The 20,895-nt window shown below is 48.9% G+C and overlaps 1 protein-coding gene across 2 annotated transcripts; it reads right to left on the bottom strand.

The window, feature by feature from the left end:
• Window positions 1–378: 378 nt before the first annotated feature.
• On the bottom strand, window positions 379–18,167 carry MGAT3 (mannosyl (beta-1,4-)-glycoprotein beta-1,4-N-acetylglucosaminyltransferase). 2 transcript variants are annotated; one of them, XM_027661737.1, is made up of 2 exons: window positions 18,148–18,167; window positions 379–7,085 (listed from the first exon to the last, which is right to left on the bottom strand). In XM_027661737.1, the coding sequence occupies exon 2, from the start codon at window positions 7,082–7,084 to the stop codon at window positions 5,576–5,578; it is 1,509 nt and encodes a 502-aa protein (XP_027517538.1). In that variant the 5' UTR covers window position 7,085; window positions 18,148–18,167; the 3' UTR covers window positions 379–5,575. The 2 variants fall into 2 exon arrangements, with proteins under 2 accessions (XP_027517538.1, XP_027517531.1); XM_027661730.1 differs by lacking the exon at window positions 18,148–18,167 and adding an exon at window positions 8,172–8,331.
• Between the last annotated feature and the right edge of the window lie 2,728 nt (window positions 18,168–20,895).

The raw sequence follows: 20,895 nt of genomic DNA, 5'->3' as shown, positions 1-20,895 counted from the left end.
AATGGAGAGGTTTAATTTGGGGCTTCAGGATTTCCAGTGCTTTACTTGGAAAAAGGGACGTATCCAAGGGAGCAAAGATGGTGTCAAAATACCATTTCATGAGCAGGTGACGTTGGTTCTCCCATCCACCAGCTCTTCTGAGAGCCACTTAGCAGCCATTGTTCCCCACTCTTATGCTTTTACATGTTTATATTCACTTAACATACAGATTAGGTCTGACCTGGGCCCACAAAATCAGCAATCAGTCCCCAAACTAGCTGGGCTGCCCCTCAATCTCCCTTCTTGGGAACAGTGTTCCACCAAGATTGGGAGGCTCCCTCACTCCATTTTCCAGCAGCCCCTCCACAAGGCAATCAGAAATAAAAGGTGTCACACACATCCTTTCATACTTTGTAAATTTTTTAATTTTTATTATTATCTCCTCCTTTTAAGCATCCCTTTAAGGGTGAAATGAAATCCAACCATTTACAGAGAAAATGATTTCAGAATGTACATTTGATTTATCCTTACAAAAAGTTCATTATTACTTGCTGTTTATAAATTACAGAGTGGAAAGGAGATTTGCAGATGCTCTTATTTTTTCTTTTCTTTTTGTTTTTTTTTGGCAAGTCCACACATTCTTTTTCCAAAGCAGGGTGTTCTGGAGCCACTCCAGGGGCAACACCACCAGTAGGTCCAGGTCGATCCCAGGCTCAGAAGTGCTGCTGGACCACCTTCAGGACGATACTGCATCATCATCCTCACAGGAAGGAAAAACCAGTGGTTCAAATTCTTAGAGTCTCAGAGTATTTCAGATCCCTTCTTATTTCAATATATATAGTCCCCAAAGCTTTAAAATTACAGTGTATTGCATTAGAAATGGCTCTTTCTTGGTACTGGATCTGAGCCCTTCCTGTTACCCCCTGACTCTCCAGCTCCCCTTCTCTTCCTTCTCTTTCCATAGCGTGAGTTTGTCCAATGTCTCAGATATCAGAAAGGAGGGGTTTGGGGAGGGTAGGGAGAACACAGTAATGGAGGTATACAGGATCCATTTTCCCACTCATTTCCCTCCTTTCTCGCCAATGAAGCCAGGACGAGTCATCCCTTCCTCTTCACCACCAGTGTTCACTAATCGCACCAGGAGTGACCCTGGACATGTGTCTTCACAGTGCAGAGGCATAGCAGCCATGGAGATTGCTGGCAGAAGCTGGGAGACAGGGAGAGAGCCTGGGGGATACTGAAGAGGGGAAGAGACACTAACAGCCCACAAGGACACACCAAGGTGAGCGGAGGGGAATGAATACCCTCCCTCCATCACAACTCACATTACCTGGAGGACACAAAGTTTCCTTGTTTACCTGTCACAGAGACACAAAGAACAGGCTGGCCTGAGCAGCACAACAGCAAACACCTTAGCAGGACACAGGGATCAGAGAAAGCAACAGCAAGAGTGGGCTTGAGCGTGTCACCCTTCATACCAACCACACAGGCACAAAATCACCCTTTCTTTTCTGTCTGTCACTTAGGCATGGCATTACACACAAAGGGGCAAAGATGTCTAACCTGCCCTACTCCCCCTGCTTTAGCAAACTCAGCTGCTGCAGGTCCACCAAAGCCCATGTCCTTCCCTTCACTCAGGGCAGAGGAGGAAGATGGGTTCTCCGACTAAAGCCATGCATGGGCACACAATTCCTTTTTTAGGTGGGAAGCACTAAGACAGACAACAGAATTTAGGCAGGCAGAAAGAAATGCAAGGCTTGGGTGTGCCACTCACTACTTCACCTACTACCTGGCCTTCCTTTGCACCAATTTGAAGGTAGAAACATCTTGGGAAAGAAAAAGCACAAGGCTGAAGAGGGCTGCAGGTGATGCATTCCCTCCTTCCACCAGAGAGTTTGCTCCCAGAGAGACAGCAGGTTTCACTGTTTATGGCTGCAACAACCCACAGACCTCAGGCTCTGGTAATTTTATCCCAGCTCCAGCCCAGCGGCAGGACAGGGTTATTGGTCCTTCTCAAGCCTCAGTACCTGGTTCAGATAAGATGACGGAGTCTCAATACTCACCTCAGAGTTCAGCACTGCGAAACAATCTAACAGAAACCTGCCTCTTGCTTTGCCTTTCTCCCACCTCATACACCCACAAGCTTTTGGGTTCCCTCTTGTGGTGGTTGTCTGGGGGGTGGCTGTCCCCTCCATGCACTGGTTGCAGAGGTCCTAGCACAGCAGTACAGGCAAGGCTGAACAGAGGGCAAGCCACTACCTTGGAAAATTACTGTGCAAAAGTCAGCTTGCTGGTGTCTGTTCCTCCAGGGACAAAAAGGAAGATTTTTAATGACAAGCATTCTAGCTCCCTAAGGATAATAAACACAGGGCTAGCCAGACAAATTAGACAGAAACACTGACTAGTTTGGCCTTATATCAAAAAAATGTTTAAACAATTCTTGAGAAAGAGAAACAAAAAAAAATGCATTTCATCTGTAAAGCCCCTTCCTTCCACCACAACAGAAGTCTGGTTTAAATTTAATTTCCTTAGAGTAAGGAAGTGAGTAAGTCCAGAAGGCAGACAGGGCCAGAGTCCTACAGAAGAACCTGAGCATTGCTATTCCAGTAGGACCTTCTCCTCCAGCCTAAGGGGGCAAAAGGGAAAAACAAATCAGAGGAAGAAGAGGAGAATGATGGAGCAAATAATGGAGAAGACAACAGGCTGTACTTCAGGAACAGGAGTTGCAGATACTGCAGCTGTAGACTTATCTGAAACTCCCAAGAGACAAGGGCCATACCTCAACACTGAAAACATGACTTGCAGTGCACTAAAAATCCCTGAGGACGGCCATGCATGAGAAGGGCTGGTATTAGATGAGAAGCTGCTCCCACTGTGGAAGATAATGAGGTGCAGTCCCAGCACACAGGCACTTCAGCCCCTGCTTCACAGGGCTCCAGTGATGCCAAAGCACCCATGCAAAGACTGACTTGTCTTTCTCTTCTGTCTCCAGCAAAGCCTGGCATTGGCCTTGTATTACAATCATTAAGACAAGGCAATGCCAAAGGTCCAAGAGCAGATCTCCGGCTCCCTCCTATGAGTAAAAATGAGAAATAGCTTCTTCCTGCTATACTTTTCAGCTGCTGAATCCTATGAGCTAACACACCTGCTCTCCTCCTGCTGTCCCCAGGGAAAGCACATTCCCCTTGTGCTACAGCCTCAGTGGTACAGCTTTCATCTTGCTCAACACAGGCTCCCCCTTTCTCAGCTGGGTCCCCATTTCTCTATAATCTTTCTGCACCCAAGACCTCCACACAGTCGCTTGGCACCAGGACCTCGTGACCATGACAAGAGTCCCTCCTGCTGCATCAACAAGTCTGGACTTAGAAGAGCCATAACTTCACTGTGGGGGAAGAGCATTCTGCCTAGCAAAGCTTCTCACTCCACCCAGTTCCCAAGGGGGCTTTCTGCCTGAGGGGAAGGCACAACAAAAGTGAGAACAGTGATTTAAAAAGACAAAAAACCCCCAATAACAAGAAAAGAGGTTCCTTCAGTTCTTATAAGCAGGCATTATGGCACACAAGACATGAAAGGGGCTAAGATGAACTGCATCTCAATTTGATCAGAAAAAGACGTTCATCTTCACTCTGTTCCAGTCTCAGCCTTATTAGGCAACCAAGTTACTTTTGCTGACATTTTCCCCTTCTCTAGAGAGGGATTAGGAGGGAAAAAGAGAGTTGTGGATAGGAATGAAGCACAAGGGTGGCACATGCTGGACAACACAAGAACACAGAGCCCTGGTGGAGCTAAGGGCAAAGGAAACCCCCCTGCTTTAGAACAGCTGGCCAGAAGGGTCACACTTCTTTATGCCAACGTTTTCCTCTTTCTCCTCCTCCCTATGATCTCTGCTTGGAACATGAGTCAGTCTTTCCACTGCAAGGCTAAGAGAGCAAGTTCATCATGTTTTTCACCCTCTACCTGCTACAGCCCAGGGTCTGGGCACCCTGTCAAGCCATCTGCTAAGGAAGGGTGGAGACATGAATCTGCCTCTTCAATGAACTGAATCAATCCAATACAACATGCCAGATCCTCACTACCCATCCCTGGCAAACTGAGCAGACACCAGCCCAGACAGCTGCAACTAGCGTCCTCCTAGATCCCCTCCCCTCTGCATGGTCCAGGCTGGAGATGTGGGCTGCACACACTCTCTGGATTGCATAGTAGTCCCAAAACAGTCTCTTGGCCCCATGAGAATCTGCCCATGTCCTGTTTCTTCATGAGCTCACTCACACCCTAAGAGCAGACAGGTGGATCCCGTGCCTTGACCAGCTCTGCTTCCCCCACAACAAACTCAGAAGTTTGCCCTTCATCTTCTCCCTTTTACTACCTCATGGTAAGAAGGAATAGCCAGCATGTGTAAGCAGCAACTCTGCAGCAGGCACTGCCTGTGGGATTGCAGAGGCAGTCAGAGAGGCATGCAACAGTCCGACTTGTATAGCACTGCTATGCAGAGCCAATGCTATCCCTGGTCCTCTTGTATGACTTCCTCAAGAAGTCATCCATGCCAAGACTGAGTTCGCAGCTTCTGGATCCCACTATTTCCTGAAAGCACACACAGCCAAGCCCAACTGTGCCCCCTTCCCCCCCAGTACTGGTAACGAACGCCCACGTGCACATCAAACCCATGCATGTTAGCACTCATGCACATAGGAAACCATGCACTTGCAAACACACACTCTCACCATCTGGTTGAGCGCCCTGCAGCTTACCCCAGCCCCAACAGAAGCACATACTGCAGGGGAAAACACTTTGGCTTCTGTGGGACAAGCCAGTTCAGTGTTATGGGGGCAGGGGCAGAAAATGAGTGGAAAAAAGCAAACAACAAAAGCTGGCTTTCTCCTCTGCTTCCCATCTGCCTGCTCCAGGATTGGTAGAGCATTGGGGCAACATACAGCCCAGATGCATTAAACCTGTAGAGGGGGATGCATTTTGGGGAGGACACCTTAGAAGCAAAGGATTCCCCTTCCCCAAAATACTCTCTGAATATAGAGGTATACAACAAAACAAAACAAGAAAGCATTCTGAGACGTTTCTGCACATTCACTCATCCAAAAAATGCTAGTGACACACATCAGACATGGCCACTTGCATCGGTTTGTGTCTGCTGACTCACACACTCACTGAATAGCCCAGGCTTGCATCTGTGCTTGCTCCAATCCATGAAGGATGAGGGTGGATGGGAACAGTTGCCCACTCTCCCCAAAGTACCCTCCCAGCCTCTCCCGGAGGAAAATCTACCAGCTGGCTGCAGAGATTCTCTCCAGGCAGCAGGAGAGGTTTGGAGGATGCAATAAAGTCTTTATGCTACTATCAGAGTAGGTCCCCAACATCTCTCCTCCTCCTGCCCATGTGACTGAGGAATTCAGGTTCCCAGGCATCACCCTGGGATGAAGGGAAAAAGAAGAAGGAGGGAGGGAGGGCAGAGACCCCAGAGAAATGGCACACTCTGCCCGTAAACAAAGGAAACAAAAGAAAGAAAAGGAACAGACGAAAACGCCTGACTCTTTCCCTTTATTGTGAAGTTCTGAATTCCCACACGAGCCTGAGCCTCGTGGCCTCACCCAGCACCCTCTGCTTTTTGGTAGGGGTTCTCCAACAAGTAGCGGAACCGCTGGTAGTTCTTCAGCAGGTACTTGGGAGCGTACATCTGCTCCTTGGGGTCAGCAGGGGGATACTCCTGCGTAGTACCATCAAACCAGCCACCAGTCCGGATCAGCTCCCGGATATAATTGAGGTCTCGTTTATCCTCATAGTCACCCCAGCGGGGGAAGTCCCCATTCTGGGCTGACACCAGTTTGAAGTAGATCCCCTCAGGGGTGAAACACCAGGAGCAGTGCCAGCCAGCAAAGTGGAGGGGGCTGCCCAGCGACCACTGCACCAGGATATGTCCTGTGCTGTTCTCATACTGCCGAAAACCAGGCATGGTGTAGTACTCACGGCGTCGCAATCGTATCCCGTCAGTAGCATAGACAGCCTGGAGCATCCCCATGGTGCAGCCTGAGACCACCTCCAAGGTGCCTGGCTGCTTCCAGAAGAAGCCATAGAGTGACTTGCGCATGTGAAAGGCGAAGGGCTCTGTCCAGCCATCGTAGAGCTTGAGGAAGAGCACGCCATCACGGGCCGGGATCTCATCAGCATCATCAATGATGAAGACGTCATCTGGGCGCAGGTTGTGGAGGCGAGAGACGCCATCCCGGGTGAGAAAGGTACGTAGGTAGTCGTCAGCAATCCAGCCATCCTGGCGGCCGCCGGGGGGAAAGTGGTCCAGAAAGACATAGAGCACCTTGTGGCGGATGTAGTCAAAGGAGCCGTTGAGGAGCATCTCGCGGAACTTGAGGGGCCGTGGCTCTCCATAGGCTGTGAAGTTTGACTCACACACCACGAAAGCATCCACCACGTCTCCCAGCTCGTGGAAGCGGACGTCCAGCAGGTCAAACTCGTGGTTGACGTTGATAGCGTTGATGACCCGCCGGGGGATCTCCCGAGGCACGAGGCGGTCCTTGGTGGGCAGGTTGGAGTACTGGACCACAGTGGGGACGCCGCAGCTGGGGCCATGCCAGCCCGGCAAGCACACACACTCCACCCACTTGCGCCGCTTGGCTCCGCTGGCGCTCAGGGGCTTGCGAACCGGCCGCCCCGAGGCCGCGCCATCCGCTCGCTCCTCCAGCCGACCTCCCATGGGTGGTTTCTCCAACACCTTGGTGCCTGGTTTAAAGCAAATGCCACCAGCTTTGGTACGGACAAAGTATTCTGTTGTGTCTTCTGGCAGCACGAACTCAACTTTGTGCAGCTCTTCGCTGGCTCTGCTGGGAGGCAGGGGCTGGAGCAAGGGGGAGTGAGAGTACAAGGGTGTGCGGAGGAACTCTGCACCCCCTGGCTCAGGGCTGACCTGAGGTGTGACAGGGGCATTGTTCCAGAAGAAGCTGGAGACGAGATTGGGACTAAGCGAAGCCAGCTCCCTGGGGAAGGTGACATAGGAAAGGGCCTTGAGGAAGTGCAAGAAGGAGATGAGGCAGAGACCAGCCATGCAGAGAGTCAGAAAGAGCTTATGGCGTCTCATCTTCATCCTGTGGAAGAGCCATGAAAAGGAAAGTCACATTCAATAGTTACTGAAGTGCAAAAAGTTTACCATCGTTAGAAAAACAGGTTGGGAATGGCAGAAAGCTGGTCCAAATTCAGCATGCATCTTCAGACACTTGAATCCAGGAACTACTCCCCCCACCCCCTGCCATCTTCAGTGGGTCTTTTGCCTCAGCTATATTACACCAAGTTGAACCTCTGCTAGATCAGTCACAGTCTCATAAATCCACTGAGACAAGAAAGGCACTGGCAATGGGGTAGAAAGACAGGAAATCCAGAGTAACAGGAATTCATGATCCAGTGAACTCACTGCACTTGGCAGATTTGTCCCCTATTCAACGACAGAAACAAAATGAATGTAGACCTCCTCAGACGGTGCATCACCAGAGGGTTGGGGGAAAATAGAGAGAGAGGAGGAAGGGTGAGAGTTTGGGGGGGGGGGGGGGGGGGGCATGGTTGAAACATGACCAGTATAAGAGAAGCAGTTCTAAAGGACCGAGACCATTAAGTCAGACTGCCAGAGGCAGCCTACGCTCCCCAGATTTTCTCAGTGTTTGCTCAACACACACCCTAAAAAAACCACCCTTGTTCCTAGGAAATGCTACCCAAGTTCACATGGGGAACTGGAAAACAAAAATAAAAGTTTAAGATCCTCTCACATTAACTCTTCTACCATCCTTCTCAAGTCCTCTTTATCTCCAAATGTTGCCCTTTGCCTTTCATTTTCTGTGCACCAAATGCTGAGGGTTTTTTGCATCTGGATTCAAGGTGACTAAAATAAACACCTCACTGTCTCTGCTGGTAATACTGTGCCATCATGATGGATCTGTGTCAGGCCAGAAAGAAGCCAGCAGTGCAGAATCCTTCCCTCCAAACGCCACAAAATATTGCCTTCATCCTTCCTTACACTACCTCCCCACCTCCAGCCCAGGCAAGGAACGCAGAGCTGCTGTCAGGCAGAGAAGCAATTGAAGACTACAATCCAGAAAAAGGACAAAAATAAAAAAAATAAGATTAAAAAAATCTAATCTCACACAATGCTCCACCAAGGAAAAAGGAGAAAAGGTGCTCACCATATGCTGTTTAGGGAAAGGAAAGCTGGGGCGAAGCTAGGCATGGCAAGACCATCCAAGAGCCCTTTGCAATCCACAGGCTGTCCTTTGCTCACTGGAGCACGAAACCCTCCATGCAGTGACAGGGAGAGGCAGAGATCCCCATGCACACAACATGCTCCTCCCTATGGTGGCTCTCGGCCCCCAGCAGTCTCCCTTTCTAGGGCCAAAGTTCCCAAGAGGCACCACACCTATAAAGCTTCCACATGGCACATAATGGTGCCAGCAATGCCTTCATAGGAGGTAGTCCCTGCTTCTGGGAGCCACAGGGGAGCTGCCCCACACACCCAGCCCCACAGGCTGCTCCCCTGCCCAAGGGCTCCTCAAGGCTGGTACATGGGCAGGTTGTGGGAGCAGAGGGAATAAGCACCCAGCCTGCTCCCACCGTTTCAGAGGGTATTAAATAAGACACAGAGCATGTTTACTGATTAACCTGAGGGGAATTTAATACTAACATGAAAAGCCATAAAGCATTTAGACAAACAGGAACCACCCAAAGGAAGGCATCTGGCTCTCCACAGATGGCTCTGACAGAGACTTTGGTAGAGGGGTTGTCCACAGTTGTACCTCACAGCTCAGCGACAAGCATTTCTGGACACTTTGCAGTTGTGTTTTTAGTGAGAGCAACCATCCACTGACATTGTCCCCAGCACTCAGGTGGCAGGGCAAGGAGTCCCACGTCAAGCTCTGACAGGACTGCAAGCCTGAAGCTGGTGGTAAAGTTACAGCACAGCCATGGGAGAGTTAAAAATGAAAAGAAAAATAAACAAGGAAAAAAGAGACAGTTTAATTCTACTGTTTACTGTTTAGTACTGGGTTTGATATACTTCGACACAGCACAGGTCAGTGGCAGGGCAGGGTGCCGGCTCTGTGCACCCCCGGGAGACCATCTTGTCAGACAGGTGGGTAGGGAGGAAATGGTGGCTCTCCTCAGGGGGCTGCACCAGGGCAGAGCCTCACCTGCACCCACCCACCACAGCTCCACAGCCTGACCTCACACACCTGGTCATGGCCCACCTGGTGGGAGGTCACACCTTTGTGGTGATCCAGCCATGAAGGGGCTGGATTTCTCCAGTCAAAAACCGTAAAGAATCATCTTGGGGTTTGCTGTCAAGCTTCATGGGAGAAAAAAAAGGGGCTGCAGAAAACCCCAAGAGCATCTCATCATGTCCAGGATTTTTTTTCCTGAAGTCTCTACTAATGTCTCACAGAAGCAGCAAGATCACTTGGAAGATAGAGGAGTATTCAGCGCCTTTCCCTTGCATGTCACCAGCTTTTGCTCTGTGTGTTGAAGTGCGGAAGAGAAGGGCACTAGAAGCCAAAAATACTAAATTAGCCGTGACTGGCTGTCAGGAGAAAGTGTCCGCCACTGGTAAATGAGTACAGCTTTCTCCAGCCAGGTGTCCTGTGCCTTCTCCAAGGCACTACTTCCAGACATCAGGTTGCTGAAACCTAGGCAAGATAAATGGTTGACCTGCTCCAATATGGTAATCCCAATGGCTGCCAGGTAACGCTGGTTTCGCTCCAGTTCCTACAGGACGCACAAACGCAGGGCAGCCAGCCTCCTCTGGGCCAGCCCAGGACTGAGGGCAGGCGCTGAAGGAATTGCATAAGGCACATCATTTTCTCAGATGGCTGTAATGCTCTGCGTGCCACTGTAAACTCCCAGACAAAAAGCCATAACTCTTGACATTCAACAAACTGCTCCACTTTCTGAGATGTAGTGCACCGTGTCAACATAGCAGGACACACAGTTTTAGGAAGCAAACCATATTTTCCTCACTTGACATTTGCATACATCAGTATCTGTCAGGCTCAGCACACAGCTCTGCAGCTCTTCACCCAGTGGCACAATGAGCCCTGGGCACAGCTGTGCTGCCTCCCCTGCTATTGCCGCCTGTGCCTGGGAGAGCCAGGCTGGTGTGCACAGCCCTTGCAGCTCTGTCAAAGCAAGCTGACCCTGCAGTACCCTCTGCTGTTCCACCGCTGACATGTCCCAGGAGGCCATTTCCACTGCTTGAGTGGGAGGATGAACATATTTCCTATCCCCTCCTAAAAGGGGGGGAAGCAAAGAAGCAAGGTGTGTCCTCTTCAAAATCTCATCCCTGGGAACCACCTTCATTCTCACATGCCAGGGATTCCTCTGCCAGGGAGTGGAGAACACTCATGCACCCTTTCATGAGTCAAGAAACTAAATAACAGTCACGTATCCCTTCCCATATCCTCTGATCAGCCTTGCAATGAAAGATGTGTCTGAGTGGTAGCTAGTCAGAGACAAAGGCCAGCAGAGAAACTGTTATTACCCACCCCCCCCCCAAAACATTTACATGTGGTGGAAATGAGAAAGGAGGTACCAGTCAGAGAGACATCTCAGTTTGTCATAAAGGAGCCCAGCTGCTCTGACACAAAGCAGCCATCAGTTACCAGGAACACGGAAAACAGTAAGACGATTTCGAGCGGGGAGAGGGAAAAAAGTCAACTTGATCTCCAGGAGAGTGATCAAGTTGCTGTCAGGTTAAAAACAGCAGTATAAGAAAAGCTTTAATGTTCCAGTAGAAGAAAAAGCCAGGAGTATGGACAGTCAGCTCTATTAAGACAAAGCTCTTTAAGAAACACAAACTGCCTCAGCAACACTCAGTCCTGGCAAGACAAGCTGAAAGCTTCTTTTTGTAAGGGATCCCTTTGATATTTCCGTGCTTAAAGTTCTGTGTCTACCACGCAGGTGAAGGGTTTTCAGAGAAGGAGGAAAGCTAGAGGTTGTACGCACATGAGTTATCCCCAGGCACCTGTTAGCATTTTACTTTGCCATTATATCAAGTGACTGGTTGATTTATACCATCCTGAAATCATATACTTATTTTTCAGGAAGCCAGAGAGAAAGATATGCATCGGTAAGTACTGGCAGTTCACCAGTCCTAATGCTCTCTTCTGGAGAACACTGGCAAGAGGCCACTAACAAGCTGAGGATGCATGCTATGCCACACTCCATCCCATTAGGGCATGGAATGCAAGACTCCTTAGACTTCTCCCGCAGTTACAGGAGAAAAGTTCCTGTGGAGAACAAGTCAGAGCAGAAGCTTCTGTTTTTCCCCAATACCAAAATGCTCATCTCCTCAGCCTAAAGTTATCCCATAACACCCATGCAGTAACATATTTGCCCATCACTCAGACACTTCAACACAAAGCTCTCAATTCACAAATGTGAATTGCTTTCACATGGCAGATTAAAATCCAGTATGACTTCCATCCTCCATAGCAAGGGCCCAGCTCTCTCCAGCTAGAGACAAATGGGATAGGCTCTGCATTTCTGAAGCACTATCTGCCATCCCCAGGGAACAGAAATCTCAACAGGCATCAGAGCCACAGTACTCTAAACGCTCTTAAAATATCAAGTTACTTTTGTTCTGCAAACACTCACTGAAGGAGAAACTATAAAACTTGTATTTGTCTATGACCAAAGCAAGCTCAGGGACAGCAGGACTGTGCTTTGCTTAATGGTAGGAAGAGAAGATATCATACAAAGCTGGACAGCAGAAAAAGTGTAGAGGAGCAAGATGTACCAGAAGGTAGCTAGGGCTCAGCATTTCTCTCATGTGAAGGATGCCATGGTGTTTTCAGGGACAGCAAGCTATGAGGATGTTAGCAAGAAGTTCTGGCAGAGTCACAGCACAAGGTGGTTTGAATGTAAGCAGGTCCATATCGGCTTCCCTTCACGTTTCAAGGACGGGATACAACATTCTCCCGTGACCTTCACCAAGAGCTGCTGCCCACAGCACTAATGCAAAACACCAATACCTCGTGCTCTGTATTTCCTTTGCAGCTTTGAGGCAACTGACCACAAGGTGCCACTGACTTGCTGACAGCCCAAACAGCTGGAGCAAGCCATCCAACACACCCTGACCTTACTTAGCAACTAAGGCAGAGTGAGGCTCTGTCATGAGCACTTTCCCTCCATTTCCACAGAGAGGAGAGCAGAGATATAAAGTGACCACTCAACAGGGTGCCACCATAATTCCCAGAGCTGCCATCCACACACCATTAGTAGGTCTCATCAAGCCAGGAAGAAAACTCGATTGAAGAAGAAAAAAAAAAAAAAAGACAGCTAAAGGGTGCATCTACACAAGACTAAGGTGAAGTTGGCCAGGGAAAGCTGATAACACAGCGCAAACAAAGGCATTGCCTTCCCCTTCCCAGGGAAGGCAGACACATTATGTAAAAGTCAACCACAAGACCTTGCTAGGTCTCAACAGACCAGCAACATCTATGGTCAAAAAACAAACAAATCAGATGTCTCTTCTACACATTCTTCTAGGAAACCCAAGTGCTCCACACCAGCTGCTACCATCTGCTGCGTACAGAAACTAAGATGGATGCAACACAAAGCCTCCAGTCTGTGGCTGCTCACCTCTTCAACTCTAGAAGCACAGTACCTTTGAACTCCACACTTTCCATGGGCTTTCATTGTTTCAACTGTTCTCTCAAGTGTCTTGTCCTGATATTTAGTTATTTGGTTATTTTAGATGCCACATCTCCAGTCTCAGCAAGGCAGCTGCACGCTGTGGGACAAAGCAGCTCTTAACCTTCCTCACAGAACACACAGGACCTGGAGATAAAGTGGTCTTTACTGACAAGACTTTGGCTCAAGACTGATCTTCCAGAAATCAGCAGAATAGACCAGCATCCGAACACCTTCAGAGTCCATTATAAAACCCTCCACTCGAACAGACTGTTCTTACCGTAGCTACCATAAAACTAATAGCAGCATAATTATATAATTCTCCAACCCCCAGTTTAAAAGAAGATCTTCTTAGAGAAGACTAGAAAACACTAGTGAAATCCAGTAATGGTCTACAAGACACCAATTTAATTTTATCCAAGAAGTACTTGGACATCACAAGAGTGCAGTACTGCATACCAAGGAAAACTAAGCTGGATTTCCAACTCCACTGGAATCTGTCAAATATTCTCCTCAGTATCCTTCAGTTGTACTGGGCTCCCTTGTAGCTAATCCCCTCTCTCCAGCTAAATCCAGTCTCACCATAGGAATTTTCATGGCTTCAGAGATGCCTCTGCACACTCTAATCCTTCATATACTCTCAGAAGCCAGTTTTCATTTCTTAGCACCACTAGTCTAAGTGCTCTTTCTGCTAAAGGAGAAGCAGCACCTCTCTCCTTCACTTATGCTTGATATCCTGGAAGGACTCTTCCTCAACCCTGCTTACTGCCTCCTCAAAACATCTGGTTCCACAAAGTCTGCTGTGATGGCCCTGGAGATTGCATCACCACTTGGCTCCATGGTTGGGTCTCTCAGGACATCAGAGGGGGAGCTGAGGCTTTGCTGATTGCACTCAGCAGTGCACACATGCACCAAGGATGTGAGGCCCCTCTCCCAGCCAAACACAGTATTGCTGCTGCTCCCTGCTTCCAGAGCACAGCGATCACAGCAGCGCAAAACCAAGTTGGCTAGATTTTTTTGCTTATTAATTGTGGTATCTCACAAGGGAGGAATACTCCATCATGAAGAAAAGGAAAGAAAAAAGGGACAGAACTGCACACAAAAGCAACTTATGTCCTCAGACAGGCCATGGGGTAATCAAAGAAGTATGCGAGACCTCCCAGCTAGTCTTTGTGCCTTGCAGAGATGGACAGGACAAAACCAGGTTGTCCCAGGATAAAAGAAAATCATGCTTTCACAGACCACAAGCGAGGCATGTGGCAACACAGGATGTTTTTTCAGAGGTTCTCTCCCCTCACTCACCACCTTCACAACTCACCCATCCCTCAGTTGTCAGTTATATGAATTCAAGTCGTCAATCATATGGAAGTCTGCTTTTACAGCCAAATCAGCAGCAGATCTAACTGGGTTAAAAATAAACTTCAAGAAAACGCCTAGGCATGGGAAGAAGCAGCTGACCAGCATAAACTTTCTAAATTATTTCACCAGTTTGCTTCTCATAAAAACCGTGGTATCAAGTAGATACATCCTCAAACAGTCAAAATTACAGAACTTTACACACTGTTCATCTAACTAGATCTCCAACAAGGCCCCCATTCAAACACCATGAGCTCACTAATTCCTCCCAGCAGCATCAGGGAAGGAGCACATCTCAAGGAGGGAACTGGAGAAGAACCAGCAGCAGGTAACTGCTTTCAATGCAGATCCTGGCAGGCACTCCATGCATGCCAAGCAAGTGGAGTACAAGTCACAAATCCTGAGAATAGCTCCAAGGTGAACAGTCCAGATTATGTTCAGAGCTGAGGGTTCATGAATGAAGACCATGTGGCAGACACACCAGGGAATGTCACATAAACCCTGTGCAAAAGAAAGGACAGTCCCTGGGGACTGTGTAACAGCCCAAGCAACAGGGAGATTGCAAGTTGAACAGACCAGAGGAAGGTGAGGCAGGTGCTCTGTGGGCCCAGAGCAAGGCAGCTGAAGGAGGAAGAAGGCAAGAAGCACATGATGCCATGGTGATGGGTAAAGTGCACAGACCCACGCAGGCAGAAACCACGTTGCCTCCAGCTATTTTTGAAGCGGGTGGCAGTTCTTTGTGCATCTCCAGGATAAAAGCTCTCCAAGACAGATCAAAACCTTAGAAGACAATAAATAGAGGCCATGGAATAGCAGCAAGATTCTAGTGGCCATGGAGAAGAGCTGGCCCTCCATCCCCACCCTCTTTCCTCCCCCATCCATCACCAACTACTTGGGGTTTGGCAGTGTGCTCACTTTCCCACAGTAGCTGATCTATTACTGTTTGGAAGAGCATTCTCAGCCTCTTCCTTCCCCTCCTCCCCTCCTTTCAGGCCACAGGGGTCCCACTTGGCAGCCCCCGAATCCCCCTCTTCTCTGAATGTCTGGTGACCAGCCAATCCCATGCAAAGAGCATTAACCCCTCTTCACCAGGAACAGTCAGAGAAACCTGACGCCATGCTGAGAGGCTTCTCCAGGGTGTCTCTCCCTCCTTCTCTCCTCCCCTTCCCCAACCTCTCCCACTCAATTCTCTTGCCTTTTTCCCCTCTTTCCTTTCATTTCTCAAAAACTAACTCCAGCCCAGGGAGTGTCACATCTTCCCGAGAATGTTACACAAGCCTATGGGAATTTTTCTTGGACCATGAACAGACCCTTATTTATTTGTCTCTTCTGCCTTTGTTCTTCATTTCCTCTTTCAAGACTTAGGCAAGACCTCAACACAGTGCTGCCTGGATCCCCCGCTGCCACTTCGTTTTGTTATTATTTTGGTAAAGAAAGTGCTGATAGGCAGAGAGCTTTTCAGTATCTTGCCCTGGGGCAGGAGTAAGTCAGCCCAGACTCCCGCCTCTGAGGTGGACAAAGGACATGAGCTCAGGGGCTCTGCAGAGCACCTCAGGCTCTGGCTTGCAGAGGCAATCCCCTGCTTATGCTATCCTTCTGACTGCAGCATCACAGCCCCTCGGATTAAATCCACACAAATCAATTCTGCAGTAACGGCTCTGTGCCGGTAACAGGCATATGGTACCACGGAAAGGGGCAGTTTCCCAGAATGAAATCAAAAGCCTCCTAATGCACTTAACTCAGGGTCACATAAATCTCTCTTCTGCCTCCCACAGACGACTGGATCTTGTTTACAGACAGTGCAGCAGGCCTGGGTCTCAACAATATGTTTACTACTTCTGCACAAACATTCCCTTTCACTAAGCAAAGTAGTACCTCAATCTCCAGATTAAATCAAGTGGAAAGAACTGGGAGCAGGTCTAAGGGGAAAGAAGGAGAAAGCTAGCCTTCATCAGTGAAATCACATGGCATCCTGGACATTACATAGATTTGGGGACCATTTGTCTTCACATTCTTCCCTTAGATTGCCTTATTTCTTGAGAAGGATGAGGAGAAATTTTGCATTTAGCCAATTGCCAATGTCCCCGACAAGAGGTGAAACATTCGATGAAAGAATGGGCTTTGTTTCATGCTGCAGAATCTGAGAACCAGGACAGGGCAGCTTGTCCAAGGAACAACTAGTGTTTGCCTGGCCAGCTCTTCCCCAAATGCAGAAGCCACAAACACACTGTGCAGTTAAAAACAGGGAAGCTGAGTATTTCTGCTCAACTGTACAGCAGACAGAGCAGTTTACTGCCACAATCACTTGATTACAGGCCAAGTTTCTTTCCTTCTCCACCCTCAGCCCTTTTCCTCCCCTTTCAGGTCTTCAGTAACACAAACATTTATATTGAACTGTGTTTCTGAGAAGTCAGCTGCCACAGACAGGTCAAAAAGGAAGGAAAGGAGAAAGACAAAACTGATGTGTAAGCACACCATGAAAATCAGTAATGAACAAGAAAGATGTGCAGTGCAGGTAGGGGAGCTGTGGTCATGTTGAAATCAACAGGACAAGCAGGGCAAGAGTGGGACAGCCCATCTGAATGGTACAGCAACCTGCCAGAGTGAGGCAGAGGGACAAAGAGCATTAAGCTCATACATAGCTGGGGTGGGTGCTCAGCCCACCCAGCTCATCTTCATGATGCTCTGCTGCTGCAAGAGCCTTAACAAACTGCCCCAGTCTCCCTCTGTCCTCAATCGGTTTCTCTTCAGGGTTTAATCACTGAGAAGTGATGGGAATTGCAGCTGCACAGTTTGCTGCTCAACCACCTGATCTATCAAATGCTCAGGTCCTGATGATCTCTTGTAAAGTTCAACAGACCATGGCATACCAAATCTAAAAAACACTTTGGCAAGACAAGATGGGCCTTCAAAAGGAAAAAAAATGCTTTCAAGCATCTGAATATTTCAGAGAACAATCCTGAAGATCCCTGCCCCAGATCCACAGCACAGCACAGTAATTGAGTGAGGGACTAAATCCAAGTACAAGATTCATTGTCTCCAGCTCAACAGTCTTGCTGCACAGACAAGGCTCTTGAACTCAGGAACATCTCGCACAGTCCCAAGCCATGTAGATGCTCAGCAGTATCACACACCTGAGCGATGCAGAAACCAGAACGGGATTTTCAGGGCAGTTCAGCTGCACAGAGGCACATGCGAAGAAACATGGCAGAAAGAAAACCCACAGCACTTCCTCATCGCTAAGTGATAGACTCTGGATGCCTGACGAACTCTCTTTCCCTCCCCCCCAGGCGCTCACGGGAAGCAGAAGACTCTGTTCCAGAGCACAACTGCACTATAAATAATTCAAGAGACTGCTAAATTATGCAAAAGCAATCCCATCGTCCCCCTGGCCAAGCTGAATGCAGGTGTGGTCAACCCTTTCCTCCAAAAGTTGCTGCTAGATGGGGATTCTGAGGCCACAGAGGCTCTGTGCCAATATCCGAGAGCACAATGGCCACTTGCTCACAGCCAGGCCTGCACGGAACAACAGCATGACAAGAGGTATTTGGGGACACAGGGCTGACGGGGAAACAGCAATTCCTTTAATCCACTTCTTCTCCAGAGGCCTCACACGGCCTCAGGAGAAAATGCAGAAAATTATGTCCCTTTCAAGCAAGGCTGCTTGGTTGGTCTTGCCTCCACCAATTGGGTTAGCTGGCCAGCACTCACAGAGCAAGGTGGGGAGGACAGGACTGCTGGGGCAGGTGAGAAGGAGAAAAGGGAACCAAAAACACCCTGGAGGCAGTAAAGAAGGAACAGTTTTGCTAGCACAATGTATGGGGAAGGTTGAGCTGAAAACAGAGAGAATCACGGTCTGTTTTTCTGCCCCCCTCCTCTGCTTTCGGGAGATATTGCCTCCCTGAACATCAGGGCTACCGAGGTTTGCCTTGGAAATGGAGTCATTAAGCAACAGCGGGCAGCTCACACTGATCACCCCAGGGCACCGCTCTCCTTGTTTACCCTGCCCTTTGCTCTGCCTCAGAGCCAGCCCTCACACTACAACCTCCACAAAAATGCGACTTCCTCACACAGCAAGCACAATCCACTCTCAGCCCTTACACAGGCTTTCTTCCCAAACCTTACCTTTCCTGGCTGCTGCAGCCTCCAAGATCTGTCCGTGCCCAACATTCTCAGTCTGCACAGGCCTCCATCCTCCTCTTTTTCCCTGCTATCCAGCTAGAGGCATTTGTGCCAGAGGAAAGAGGAACTAAAAGCACTACTGTAGCCCTCTCTTCAGCTTCAGCACAACCAGCTTAAAATCTCAGGGCTCTAGCTTACCTTCCCCTTCTTTCTTAAAGGGCTCAGCATCTAGGAGAGAGACTCCCTTTCACGTCTTTGCCATGCTGTCTCTCTCCTTTCTGCTCAGTTCCAGTATCTGCATGCCAAAACAGGGGATCCTAACACAGATAAAGTCAGCACAGCAGATACCTGTGCTTAGGTCACAAGGTTTCACAGTTGCGAAGCCGCTATGCAGCAGGTCTGATTTGCATTAGTCTTTCAGGTATGCTTGAAATCTGCTTGCTGCAGCTTTGCTATCATGCAAGACACATGCAGCAACAACCTAAGATAAAAATTACCCCAAAGCTTAAAGAGATCACGGACTTTGATTCTGCTCACTAGCCCTAGCCCAAACTGTATGGATTTACACACAGAGGGGAAAACGACGCTCCAAGGGAAAGACAGCAGGGAACTGAGATTATAGATTAGGAAGCAGATCAAGGAGGAGGTGATATCTATAGTGAAAAGGGCTGCAGGATCCAAGCAGTGACTTGAAAGTTATCGGTAACCCCTAGCTCAGCACACACACACCTAGCTGTTCTCCAGGGTTCCCAAGACAGGCAACAGCAAAGCAAGTTGGGGAAGCATTGCACCCCAGTTGCTGCTCTCCTGAGGAGCCCTTGTGTTTACCACTGGGAAAGGCACAGCCTTGCTCCATGCCTCAGTTTCCCCGTATGGGAAATACAAGAAACTTTTCTACTCCAAGGGCTTGCCTAATTAAAAGCAGCTTAATGGGTTGCTTCGAGGTTCTTGGAGAAAAACCCTGTCATAAAACATGAGACACAGATGAGGAAATGTCCCCGCTGCCTTTCTTCCTCTAGTCAGCCACATTCACCTCTCCTCACCTCTCCTGCTGCTTACAGCTTGTGCATTATGGGCTGCAAAAGACTGCTGGCAAAGCTCTGTTTGGTCATATCCCACAGCCATGGCCAACCTTTTGAAAAAGCCTGTTTAGACATAGACCTGTGCACTCCCCTGGCTGGGGAAACAGGGAATCTTAACTGAGCTCATCCAGCTGCCTATTCAGCCGGGGGGGATGGGGGGGAGGAGGAGGGGGGGGGGCGTTATCTCAGTATGAGAGACCAAGGACCCCACAGCAAGCAGCTCATGTAACTTTTGGTCTCCTAAAGCAGGGAATAAACACTTCCTAAGTCACAGCTCTAGAATAAGCCCTTGCTGTTTGTAAGGCAGCCAGTTCCCTTCATGCTGCTTCTTCCCTCAGCCTGCCTGATGAAAGCTCAAAGTGCAGTGCTGCACTCACTTTAACCTATCCCCTCTACCAGGCAAGTTTCTGAGCACAAAAATACACCCACCCTGCTACAGGTGTTCAGAGGTTTGAAGAGCAGGAGGTACCTGTTGTGCTTCAGGAAGAGCTTGGGGGAAGTAAAGGGTCTGCACTGCAAGGAATGCAAAGAAGTCAGAAAAAGAAGGTAAAGAAATCATGTTTCTGCCTTTCCTTCAGAGTTCATTTCACACAAATGCAGGCACGGAGTGCTCTTCTGCATCCTACACCACTGCTCCAGCAAATGGCATCTCTCTTTTCATCCCCCAGGACAAGGGGGAACTCACTAACAGGGCAACTCTGCCCTGGCCCCTGGCACAAGCAGCTGGTCCTGGCATCTCACACAGCACTGCTACAGTGGCACAGCCCCGACCTGCACAGCCCTGACACCTTGCAACCCACTCCTCTCTACCAAAGCACCCCAAACCTGACCCAGAGCTGCCCGCAATTCTGGGCTTGGTCTCTCCATGCAGCTCTGTCACAGTTCCTCAAGGCCAGCCTGCATCACTGACCCAACAGCACAGTCCACACGTGCACTGCAGATATATCACTGCCTTTCCAAGAACATCCAAGGTGGGGAACAGCAGGCATTCCTCAGACACCCCTCCACGTCCCCTTGCATTGCACTGTTCCATCCACCCACCTTCCCCAAATTTCAGATTCCACTGTAATGCTTCGTTGTAGTGTCCTGATGACATGGTGGCATTTTGTGCCAAGTACAATGCAGCCTGACCTTTTGTGCAGAACTGATGGGTGACAGTAGGGAAAAACAGGTGGGGACAACTACCCACACTCTTCTGCTTCTATAGTCAGGGCTGATAACATGAACCAGCCCCTTGAGGCACCTTTCACTGACCTAAAGACATGAAGACATCTCTTGTGCCAGTCAGTACACCCTCCGCCTTCCTCTCTGCCAGAGTTACTGTCAGCTGTACCAGTGTTCATTAGCACCACCTCCTCCAGCTACATCCCACTGATTGGGTCACAGATTCCAACAATGTACAAAGGGCTCATTTTAGAGCAACTAACCCCACCTAAAACCTAATCAGCCTTTAGGAATGAATGTTGGACCAGCTTGCCCTATCATTCAGTTATCAAATTCCCCCATTTCCTTCCTCCACTTTTATGATCTGATGCAGGGGCCGCGTGTGTGTGTGAATTTACGATAGCAGATGTACCTTAAAGATGCTACTCTCAAGCTCAGGCACACCAAGCTGAAAACTCAGCTATAAACCCTGCCATGAGACTGAGTTTATCTCTCCTTGCTGACA

Source organism: Corapipo altera, unplaced genomic scaffold (assembly GCF_003945725.1).
Source record: "Corapipo altera isolate COAL_440 unplaced genomic scaffold, ASM394572v1 1, whole genome shotgun sequence".
Lineage (NCBI taxonomy): Eukaryota > Metazoa > Chordata > Aves > Passeriformes > Pipridae > Corapipo > Corapipo altera.
This window is presented reverse-complemented; position numbering and strand designations above follow the sequence as displayed.